General features: G+C 33.9%; 1 protein-coding gene across 1 annotated transcript; it reads right to left on the bottom strand.

Moving 5' to 3' along the window:
- Positions 1–1,616: 1,616 nt before the first annotated feature.
- On the bottom strand, positions 1,617–5,403 carry LOC113847242 (LRR receptor-like serine/threonine-protein kinase). The gene is made up of 2 exons (XM_027476224.1): positions 2,404–5,403; positions 1,617–2,292 (listed from the first exon to the last, which is right to left on the bottom strand). Exons 1-2 carry the CDS (start codon positions 5,225–5,227, stop codon positions 1,838–1,840), a joined length of 3,279 nt encoding a protein of 1,092 aa, XP_027332025.1. The 5' UTR covers positions 5,228–5,403; the 3' UTR covers positions 1,617–1,837.
- Between the last annotated feature and the right edge of the window lie 7,431 nt (positions 5,404–12,834).

Genomic DNA, 12,834 nt, shown 5'->3' with positions numbered 1-12,834 from the left:
ACGTTTTTAACTTGGAGTAATTATGGAATGAGTGAATTTTATGAAAAGTACTCAAGAAATGTGTGTGTGAGCATAAAAACATGCTAAAAAGTCTTGTATTAATTTATGGGAATAGTTATCAATTTTGAATAAGTGGTCATGCATTACACCTTTCAACTTTAGAAAAATGTTGCAATAAATCTTTTTATTCATATTTTTTAAATTGACTCACGTTGACCACTAGCCTCAACATTAAAATAATAATAATAATAATATTTATTATTATTATTATTATTATTATTATTATTATTAATTGTTGGTGAAAAGGAAGATGGTTTAAAATATCTAAAAAAAGTATTGAAAAGAGTTTCAAAATTATTAGTAACATTTTCCTTAATTAAAATTGTTAATCAAATTAATGCTTCTTAAATATTATTTATCTTTTTATATTTCATATTTTAAAAAAGAAGAAAGAAAAGAAGAATGAATATAAAAAGAATAAAGCCAAAGAGTGATAGAATTTAGTTCTCTTAAGCAAGTCAGTACAAATGAATGGGTGTGAGTACAAAATCCAATTTTCATTGTTTGTGATCAGAAGGAGAAAAAAAAAAGAAATATTATTTTGATGAGAATAAACGTGACTTTACAGTATGACAAATTCATGCTCTAATTTTCTTGTCTTCCTCCCACTGCAGAAGACATTCATTATTCTTCTATCCATTCTTTCCACGTAATTTTATTTTTATTTTTCCAACGATGCAATACTTCAAATTCTGGTCCTAAATTATTTTCACTCATCCTCATACTATTCCTAGTAAAGCCAAAAAGTCGTTTGCGAATGGTCCTATAAAATATGCTGTGAACTTATTTATTAGTACAGAGAATTTTATGAACCTTGAAAATAATAAAATATTTCCTTGTTCGTTTTTGCTACCTGTATATGCTGCATGATTATGAATCTGTTATACAGTAAACATGTTATGTTTCAGTATAATGGTCCTGCATATAGATACATATGCATAAGATTATAATATACAGACTTTCAATCCCAACTAAATATATGTGCTTCCTGAGGAGTTTCCAATCGCTGCAAAGTCTCTTTCAGACAGCACATGGGACATGTGAGGATTTGAACGTTGTACCATGTGGCCACTGTTTTAACTTTGAATTGAGAAGCTGAATTGGATCAGTGTGTGCGTGTGTGTATGCATGTTACCCAAAAAAAACTCCAATCATTGTTTCAGCTTCCACAAATCCTGAGATTTCTCTCTTCTTATTGGATAGTTATTAAGTCTTTAGCGTTTCCACGAAATCCCTGGTTGGCGAGAAATTATTGTATGATCTAGGACTACCATGTGTGCATGTTTGGAAACTCAAGAAAATCACGTTTTAATGTGGAAGTTATAGCTTGTAGCGTTAGAATAGATTCAGGTATAAATGAATCTGACACGAAACCAAACACGACCATTTAATAATTTCTCAGTTTGTGGTAACACTGGAGAATTTTCAAACTTGTAGCTTGGAAAATGTTATTAATTTGATACATGTTAGTTCATTCACCACATACACTAAAATAAGAACATAAAAAATTAAATGTAAGATAAAAGTATAAACAAAGTTAGCACAAGCATAATTATGGCCAAGGAGATCCTTTATATCATATTGAGAAACCAATTAGCCTGAAACAGATCTGGATTCTAGAATGCTTTTTATTTATATCCAATACATGGATTCTTGAACATATGCATTATACATCTTACATTACATTTGCATATCTCTAGTAATTCTGGCCAACTCTAATTGCCATTCCATTTGACTATGCACAATTGATACGAATCGTAGTTTCGTGCATACTTGCTCAGCAGATTGAGTCCTCTGTGAAATTAAAGGAACACTTGGAAGTTTCATGTAAAACTACCTTCTTAGGTGATGGAGAAGTAGGTGCTGTTAAAACTCCTTTCAATACATCAGGATCTGTGCTTGAGGCCTCGAAAGGTCGAATTTCCTTGAGCATTGCAACAGTGTCCTTCATTGTTGGACGGTCCTCAGCTCGGGTGCTTAGACATAGAAATGACACAGCTAGAGTTTGTAGCACTTCATGCATGGTAGAGTCAGTTCTACCTCTCAGCTTTGGGTCAAGAGTGTCATATGGGTCTCCTTTGCTTGCTAAATGGTTCCTAACCCACTGACCCAAGTGTGCACCCCCAGGAAGGGTTGGGTCTAGTGGGTGCCTTCCTGTCAGGACCTCAAGTAGGACCACCCCAAAACTATACACGTCACTCTTCTCAGTGATCCGTTGCATTGATGCATGCTCTGTACATAATGTGCCAAAACAAGAAAAAAAATTAGTACTGTTTCAATGGGTTATGCAAGAACTGAAAATTACTTAACCAATTCAAACTAAGTGTGAAAAAATATATATACCAGGAGCCATGTATCCATAGGAACCAGCAAGGTAGGGTCTTTGAACAAGCTTGGAAACAGTAAAATCACCATTTTCACTTGCTATTCTAGCCAGTCCAAAGTCAGCAAGGTAAGGTTGATAGCCAGGACCTAATAACACATTCATGGTTTTGACATCTCCATGCAGTATGGAAGGCACACAATCATGGTGCAAATATGAAAGTGCATGAGCCACTCCCAACATAACATCATATCTGGTCTCCCATTCTGCTTTTCCCTTTCCTGAACCATGAAGCAATGAGCTCAAGCTTCCATTAGGGAGGTAGTCATAAAACAGAAGCTTCATGTTCTTACTGGACCCCCAACCCAGAAGCTTGATGATATTCTTGTGTCTTATTGAACTTAATGTTTGAATTTCAGAAGTAAATGCTCCAGATTCTGCTGATGACCACATCCTTTTAACTGCTAATGTTTGGCCATTCGGAACTGTGACTTTGTACACAACACCAGAACTTCCAGTGCCAATCACATTGGATGATGTCAAACTATGGAGAATGTCATCAATAGAGAATTCAAACTTGTGAAACAAAGTCATCACCCAACTGTTGTTTCCCATGAGTGCTTTGTTAGCAACATGAGCACGGATCAAGACATGGATTGTGATCAGTACTAGTACTGCACTGGTGACTAAGAGAATGGACATTATAATCTTCATAGCCAATCTGACATGACCCTTGGCTTCCATTCTGTCAGATGGAGTTACAACACCACCAGCAATGTAGAGACCATTATTTGCAGTGAGATCACTGAGAGGGAGCTTTCGGAAGAAAGGGGTGTTCGGTAATTCACCAGAGAAGTCATTGAAGGAAACATTTAATGAAACAAGGTTCTGAAGGTTGGAAAGAGCATCCAAGTCCCCAGAGAGTTTGTTGTGGGAGAGGTCAAGCACTCCAAGTTTTCTAAGACTTGAGAATTGGAGTGGGATTTCTCCAGAAAATTGATTACAGCTGAGGTTGAGAAAGATTTCTAGTGAAGGAATTTGAGCAATTTCCTTGGGAATTTCACCGGAGAAACTGTTGCTTCCCAAGTCTAGAAGTTGTAACTTAGAGCAAGATAGGATCTCTGCTGGGATGCTTCCACTGAGCTGATTCTTTCCCAAGATGAGTTTGGTTAGTTCAGTCAATGAACCAATGGAATGACTCAGTGCACCTGTTAGCCTATTGTCTGAGAGGTCTATTAACTGCAGGCTTTTGGGCAGATTATATGGTACTGAACCAGTGAGACTATTTGAATGGAGGTCCAAAAACTCAAGATTTTGGCAACTGGATAGTGTTGCAGGAATCTCCCCAACAAGATGATTGCTGCTAATATCCAAAAAGTTCAAATGCTTCAAGTTGGTAATCTCAGATGGAATGGTACCTGCCAGTCTATTGTGATTTAACCTCAACCTGTAGAGACTTGTGCAATTACCTATCTCAGGTGGTATAAAGCCCGAAAAGTCATTGGAAAGAAGCAGCAGTTTAGTGAGATTCCTCAGTCCAAATAGTTGTTTGGGAATTGGACCAGTTAAAAAGTTGTAAGAGAGATCAAGTGCCTGGAGATCTTGGCACTGCGAAAGACTATCTGGGATTTTTCCTGTGAGCTTGTTCTGCCATGCAAAGAACAGAGTCAAGCTTCTCAAGTTGCCAATAAGAGGAGGAATCTCGCCAGAAACAGCATTGTTGTCAACTTCTAGTTGAGTCAGGGAAGTGCAATTTGTGATTTCAGGAGGTATAATACCTGAAAGCTGATTAACACTCAGTTGAAGCCCTTGCAGATTTGATAGCTTACCAAAACTGGTTGGTATGCTACCTGTGAGTTGATTTTCTGACAAGTCTATGACATTGAGTTCTGTGCAGCTTCCAAGTTCCTCTGGGATTGTTCCTACTATATTGTTTTGCCATAAGAGTAGATTCTGAAGTTTTTTTAGCTCTCCAATTTGACTTGGAATTGAACCAGATATTGAGTTCTGATACAAGTACAGGTTCTGCAACTCACTGCACTTCCCAATCTCTTCTGGGATAGAGCCTGACAACTGAGTTGTGTATATGGCTATGGTCTGAATTCTTTTCAGCATTCCTATTGAAGAAGGAAGACTCCCAGAAATGCTGGTTTCTGCAAGGCCTAACATCACCAACTTGGTGCAGTTTCCAATGTCCCATGGCATCTCACCCTTAAGGTTTGTGTTCCCTCCTGCTCTGAACACTTGGAGCTCTCTTAAGTAGCCAATACTCTTTGGAATTTTACCACTCAGTTTGTTGTCATAGAGTGTCAAGTTCACAAGAGTTGTCAAATTTCCTATGTTTGATGGAATGTTGCCTTCAAGAAAGTTGGCATGGAGAGCCAAACTCTGCAGTTTGCTTAGCCTGCAAATTTCTTCTGGGATTTCACCAAAGAGAGAATTGCCACTGAGATCAATGGCAATGAGCTCTTCACAGTATCCAATTTCTTTTGGAATCCTTCCTGTGATGTTGGTTGATGAGAGGACAAGAATCTTCAAGGACCTGAGAGATTGAAGATTTGAAGGCAATGAACCTTGCAAATTCACTGACTTCAGGTTTATCTCAACCACCTCTCCTTGTAAGTTGCAGTGCACCCCAAACCAGTTGCATGGGCTTGGGTTTGAAGAATTCCAAGATGCTAATGCATCTGCAGAACTGTTTAAACTGTTCTTCCATGCTAAAAGCGCCTGTCCTTGTTCATTAAGGGAGTAACAATAAGAAAAGCAAAGAGAGTTTATCAAGAGAAGCAAGGTGAGGGAGAAGATTTTGGGAGAAAGTAACAGATTCATTAAGCTTATTGACATTGCTGAGAGAAGAGAAGTGGTGATCTGTGTTGGGATTGTAGAGGCGAAAACCAATAAATTGTTTATAGAGGAAGAGAATAAGCTCCGGACACAAGAGCCAGGTTCTTTATTCTTTTGTTATTGTAATAGGTTTGTTCAATGACAAGGATATGTCCATACACATGATGATGTTTGTTGGTTTTTATTCATGTAAACTCCTCTTTTTATATTGGTTCTGGTCGTGGTTAACCTGTCAAGTAGTGAGTTGAAATTTTGTGGAATTTGCGGTCTGAATGTAATCCAATTTGTTAGTTTCTGTTAGATAGTGTTTTTCACTAATAGTGAACTGTCAGACATGAAAATAGTGGAGAGTGAAAATCATGTAAAGAAGATTTCGCATTTTTGTTCCCCACGTGGACACTTATGCATTATCCTGTTTCATGTTTTTATTTGGTAATAATAAATAATAATTACTTTTCATCTTCATATATTTTATTTAGCTGCTGTGATTGGCAGGAAACAAGGGATGGTTAAGTAAGCACTAGGACTAGTAAAATATAGTACAGAAAATGGCTTTAGCACTTTTTAAGTTGGGTCATTAAGGTAATTATCTTACAGATAGTGATGGGGTGATAATCAAATTGAATAGACAATTTGATGGTTGAATATAATAGCTCTATATTCGGTTAATCAACAAGATAATTTCTTCCTTTAATTAGCTAGGCCCATTTTGTGGTCCATCACCTTTGTGTGGTTGCGGTTTTTGATGAGCCATTGATGTGGTGGTTGCTACATGCCACCTTTTGAATTTCTGAAACTTAAGAAACTAGCTTGCATATTTGGATCAAATTCTGAAGAATGAAAAGAGGGGGTTTGTTTCCACTGTTAAAATCTAAAGTCGGGTATCTACCATTAGTGCTAATTTTATTCAAATTACAAGAGATACTCCTGAATTAGCAATCCTGTAGGAGCAAAATGGACATATTTTAGTTCATAATAATAATAACAAAGACTCAATTCGCTTTGTTTATATATAAATGGAGGAGTGCATGAGAATCTGATCGAGAAGTGACGTGCACATGGAGATGAGGAGTATGTGAAGTCGTAAGTGTGGGTGGTCTTTTGTTTAAAGAAAGGGTCTAAGTTATTTTATGGGTAAATATTCCAATCTCAGATGAACTAATGAGATTTTGTTTGTTAAAAATTAAATAAAAAATGATACAATTTGTAATATAATATTTTAATTTCATTAGTTCACTTAACAGAGTTATATACTTATTTACTTCAACAAAAAGGTAACAGTTCAAGGTTGGAAGGAACAAAGTTATATTACTGAAGTTTCAACCATTTAACTGGTATTATCCACAAAGCAAAAACTAGATAACTTACAAAAAGCAAAACATTTCGTGCTTTTGGAGTGAACCATCCGTAAATAACTTCTAAGAAAAAGTTGTAAAAACAAATTTTTCTAACTCAAAAAGTAAAAAATATAAAAACAAGAATTATAAATTCAATAAATAATTAGTTAATTTGGTGCAGTACCATAAGTTAGCTTTAGAACTAGTTTAGATTTGAAATAAACAGGATTATGATTACCTTTAAGAAAAGAAAATAATTAATGTTTGTCTAATGCGACAAAGAAAAAAAAAATTTGTTGTAGCATCTTCGGGAGCCTGCAGTTCATGAAGAACTCAAACAAAACGATGCAATTCTATAGCTAATAAATCATGAATTGGTTTCATAAAAGGATTTTATAACGAGACAAAAAAAAAAGTTTATAAAAATGGTAAACGATCCTGATCCAGATATCTCAGTCTGAGTTAAGTTTGTCTATAGCATGTACGTATATATAAATAATGTTGTATGTATCTTTTATCTAAGTTAAAATATATCATAACTCACTATAATTCAAAGGTTAAGACACTTTTATTCATATACTTCAGATACAAAATCTTTTTAAAAAAAGATAATTCGCTCATCTATCTGAATCACCGAAGAACTATGAAACAGTTGATGTATATTAAGAAGAAAAATAAATCAGTAAATGATATATGTATACGCTGTTTCAACTCTCTAGACATATATACAGCTATATCAACCTTTCCCAGGCACATACAAAAACTTTTGGGTATCACTTTTCCCACCTATCATATCAATGAACCTGAAAGATGAGTACACTAGATTTGATTGAAGATCCCTATACCTTATCTAGCTTGAATTTTCTTGACTGTTTTATGTGAATGATGAATCTTGCTTGATCACACAATCTTCTCCAATTGTCCCATCTGCCATCTGCTTCATTTTGCTGATAGATGGGGAAGTTTCAGCTGCACCAATTATACATTTTGAATCATCAAAACTGTAGACTAATTAGGACAAGTTTTATTATGATATGCACCCGTGTAATGCGTAGCTGTCAGCTTTTGATTCATTGAATTGGACTGCATGTATTACCTTTCATTTAACGGTTTGGAACCAAACATCTACATAGGTGGTGATACCATGTTCCATAAATTTGACCCCAAAACTTACTTTATTTTACACATTTAGGATATGTTTGGTTTCTTGTTAGCCATCCATGTAATTATGTTTAATTTATTATGACATGATTTTATAAAAAAAAGGGTTGATATTTAGTTAATTTTGAATATAATTAATTTTAATATCAAACTTGCCCTTGAATTAACATGATAATTTGTAATTTTTGCATTGAGTAAAAAAATAATACTAAATTCTATCATCAACTTACTTTTAAGAGTTTTTAAATATACATTACATTACTTTAAATTCTTATTTAGATAAAATTAACTCTAAAAAATTAAATTTATTTAAACTCAAGTTTATAAATATCCATTCAAACACAACCTTACAAATGATTGTGAATAAAAAAAATGAAATTTAAAATTTAAGCATATTATGATGTATGATGACAAAAGAATTATAGGAAAAAGAAAATCATTGGTAAAGGATCATTGAGCCAAAAGAGGGTGAATAGAGGGACCCCAATGACATTCAAAAGAAGAGACAAAAGGCACCAGTTATGCCTGGATGGAGAATTCTTGCATTAGTCTAAAACGATCCATTCCCTAACCCCACCATTTTATTGTTGGGTTTACTTAGTGAAAAAGTAAGTCATAAAGGCTTCCCCTCGGGGCATGTTCCGAACAATCAAGGTTGTAGCACACGAATGGCATGATGTCATTCTTCACCTATTATCTATGAAAACCAAGAAGGCCCTTTTGGATCACCTAGTGATCCCGAGCCAATATATGAATTCAGTAAATAGAAAAGTAAGATTAGACAAGAACAAGAAGATGAAGAAAAGATGTGGAATGATTCCCATCCACTATAAATTTCTTCATCTCTAACCAAAAGTATTTAATAACAACAGGTAAACAATAATCATCTCTTGAAAAATGTAATTAATCAACGCTTGTAGCACTCCCTTTTACAATTATTAAAATAATTTACAATTAATTTTTTTCTTTTTCTTTCATGCATTCTTGTCAAATTCAATAACTGCTTTTAAAAACTATTTTTTTCTTTTCTTCTTTCACTTTTTATTTTTGTCACATTCCCTTCCTTCTGCTTTCCTTCTCAGTATTTGAATTTCCATTGATATTTATACATATGAATAACCCCATGAAGGTTTTTGACAAGCATGAACGGAAATAATGATTTGGATATCTCATGCCACATGAATGCTTCAACTTTTGAATATAAAAACATTAGAAATATGCATAAGCTAGTCCCAGACAGAAAAATAAATGGGTGCCGGGCACATGCAGGAAACGAAAAATTGTTGGATTTTCTATGGCACTAATTAAAAAACACACATACAAATAACGCTTGCATGGTGCAATGATCTCAAACCTTAATTATATATGTTGGGATTGAATTATTGTTTATCAACTTTATTTCCTTCAAGATTATAATAAACCTTCCCTCAGCTCCCCCGATTATCTTACGTTTGTTTATTAAAAGTGAGTGCAAACGCTGTGTCATGCCTCAGCTTTTGATACTTTAAGGAAATCAAATTATAATATAAGAAAAATGGAGTTGGAAGATAGCTTTTATATAGATTCTCCTAGTGTTAGGCTGTTAGCTAGGTAGCATCTATATTAGAACAAAATCAGAGGAAAAATCAAATTTGACTGACAATAGAGTTGTTACAAATTAAATGTATGTATGACCAAACATTAATAGAGGGCAGCGTATGAATCTTGCCTATGAGCATGTTATCATCATTCGATTACAATAATGAGTCTTCTGTTCATGTTCTTATTGTCGGTAGCCATTTTATCAGTTTGTTTTTTAGGTCAAGCCATTTTATCACTGAGCCGCAACTTTCTACTTGTGGTGCTGGAAGATGGGCCAATTGATGTGTATGTAAGTAGTTAGCCATTAGAGTATGGTTATTCCACTCACATAATTAAAATAATTTTTTTGATTCACATGAATGTTTTGTATTTTAAAAAAGATGCTGAATTTAATAAATGCTATTCAATGAAAACATGATATTATTTGTTACAAGATTTAATTAGCTTTATTATACCTGCATTATTATTTGTTAATCTCTTCTAAAATTTGGTTTTATACTCACAAATACACTCGTTGAGCCCAACAGTTGCATGATCTCTCTTCTTCCCTAGGGGATAAACTTAACAAGGGATGTCATAAACTCATTTTCTTTATTGAAATATGAGGAACATAGAGAGAGTAAAAAAAAGATGGTGAGAGATATAATGATTTGCATTGAGGGCGGACCCTTAGTGTGGTCTACAAGTGTACCATCATGGGAACTTTTGTCCTTAATACATGGCACACGTGCAGTAGAGTCAGCAAGTGGTGAATTCGATGCACATCAATTGGACTTTTGAATCCCCAATAATAACACGGGTTGATGGAACCAAACATGATTTGTTATTGACATAATGAAATCCCATCAATAATAAGCCATAGGGTCCATTCCCATCCCAAATCATGTAAGAAGAAATGCCAAGTTACACTTCCTGAATTCACACGTTTGGGAGACTTGATCCTCATCAATGTCACAAATCCTCGTCTATTAGAAACAATTGAAATCTTTGTTTCTTTCTAATTATTTGCCCAATTTCCCCCAACTTGTGATTGCTTCCCAAAATCATAAAGATAAGACTAGATATATAGGTCGACATCCTTTGCAATTTCTCCATAATTGAGATTTATCACCTACCGCATGAGCGAATTCAATGTCAGGGTTTAGAGAGCACTACCACCCTCACAATGAGTGATCATGGATTCATTAATTTTATAGTGTATTTTGATTCACGTTTAAATATATATAAATTTATATTTATTTCAATATTATTAGTCATAATTTATGTGTCCTGTTTATATTTATAATTTTTGTAACATGTTTTTAAACACTTGCTTGTTTTTTGGGTAACTTCACTGAACCTTTTCACACCTTTCAAAGTGCTCCACTGAGTTTAGGCTTGTTTTTCCTTGATGAAGATGATGCCCTGTGCCTCTCAATAATTCCATTATGAAAAAGATTATGCGCATACAAACTTTGCAGCCATCATATAATCTTTTTATGCTTCACAATAAACTGTGTTAAAAATGAATAAATTTGTGATTTTATTTTTGTTGAGAGAATTAATGTCATTGTGTTGTTGTGAATATGTTCATCATTTGAATAAGATTATTTTTTATTAAAGAAATTGTAGATTTAAAAAATCATGTTAAGTGATCAAATCACTGTCTGATCCTATCATAGCTGTCAAAATATATCCTTAAGTTCGGGTTTCTGTTCCAAATCACTTTCCAAATGCTATAAATTATTAGAGGTAATGGGACGAAAGTTAGGTTATAATAATATCATCCTTTTACTCGAACCACAGTATTTTAAACACGTCCAATCAACTCCACGAATCATGAATGGTATGTCAAAGTTTTTTGTGCTCTCTGTACTTTGGAAATAAATAAACTGGTTTCGGAGCTTCAGGAGGTTAGTGATTATTTCATTTTTCTCTGACCATTTTTCTAAACATCATTGTGGAAAAAGTAGTAATGTCACTGTATATATATAATGCATGTCAAATTCATCAAGACTAGTACGAGCACGACATTGTTATTCGTGCGTGGATAAGGATATTATATGATATTACACTTTGTTTGGTTGATAAAAAGAAAAAGAAAAAAAATAGAAGAAATAGAAAATGAAAAGAAGATAAGTGAAAAAAAATATTATATAAATAAATAGAAACAATAAAGAAAAATGGAAAAAAAAAACTATAATTCTTTTTGAGAATCTTACATGAGGAGCAAAGGAAGTAAATGAAATTTATCCTCATGGGAAACAAGTATTTCCATGGATCCAACATGAAAAACTCTCTCCCTTCTCATTTCTATGCTATATCAAATGAGTTAAATTGAATGTTTTCATTTCTCTATTTTGTTTCATTTTATTTTTATCAAAACAAATATATCGTTGGAAAAAAATCATTAAGATTACTCCTTCAATTATTATATATTAAATACAAGTAACTCTTTAAGAATAGTATGTTCTAATGATTAATGACTTTTTCTTGAAGTTTACACCATGCCATGAATAAGAAACTTTTAAGTAAATCCCTGAAGCTAGCCAGTACAGTCTACTGTAATCTATTTTGCAAGGTCAAAAGTTTCAGGGGAACCGTACTTTGTCCTTTAAACAGGTAAAGTTTATGTCACTTCTGTAGTAACTAATTCAACCATGAGTCGTAATTCCAAGCAAACAATGGCCATGTACTTAAAAAAGATAAATGGGGGATAAGACAAGCAGAAATGGTGCAGATTTCAAACAAATTATTATGTATCAGGCAACGATAAGAGTTGTCAAGGAGTTTCTTCAACTTTAATTGTAGCATGATGGCAGACAGAATACTAGAAATTTATTAGCGTTACCATATGAAGAGCTTTCTTTTCTTTTGTCAATAATAAGAAGAGCTATATGATACTCCCATAACTGGATCCTCTACAGTGGATAACTGAACTGCATCCACATCCATTATTTTCGATCTTCATTTTAATAGAAACGAAAATTCAAAAGAAAGCAATATAGTATATAAGCTATGAAAACAATTTTTCATGCTTTATTTTAATAGGAAAGATTAACTTTTTCAATGGTTCCCGTCTTTGTAGTTTAAAAAAATTTCATTCTATGAATATGGGTCACATTATATCTCATATTTTATCATGGGCCTCTGGTTGACACAGCTTGTTCTATTCTCCTTTTGGGCCTCTTTACATAGTTATTTCGTTCCCGTAGGATCGCTACATGTCATTTGTGATATGACAATTAGGTCCACGGAATCAATGTGAGGTCCAGCTACAGGTGGCATTGAAACATAAACTAGAGCGTTGCTAACTTGCTCAAAGATTCGCAGACGATTCAGAAACACATAAATAATGTAGTATTATAAACATAGTACCCGAATAATTTATCCTATATAGGCCAATGTGTGACAATTTATCAAACGAGTGATAATGGTGCTGAAAAAAGAAGGATTCAACTCCTTTGAAGGAAGTATTTCACTTTCGAGGGAAAAGAACTACGGAGTTATGATTATTAATCGAAAAAGGCAAAGGTTGAGAAACAAACA

This window comes from Abrus precatorius, unplaced genomic scaffold (assembly GCF_003935025.1).
Source record: "Abrus precatorius isolate BTA unplaced genomic scaffold, Abrus_2018 Scaffold8, whole genome shotgun sequence".
Classification (NCBI taxonomy): Eukaryota; Viridiplantae; Streptophyta; class Magnoliopsida; order Fabales; family Fabaceae; genus Abrus; species Abrus precatorius.
This window is presented reverse-complemented; position numbering and strand designations above follow the sequence as displayed.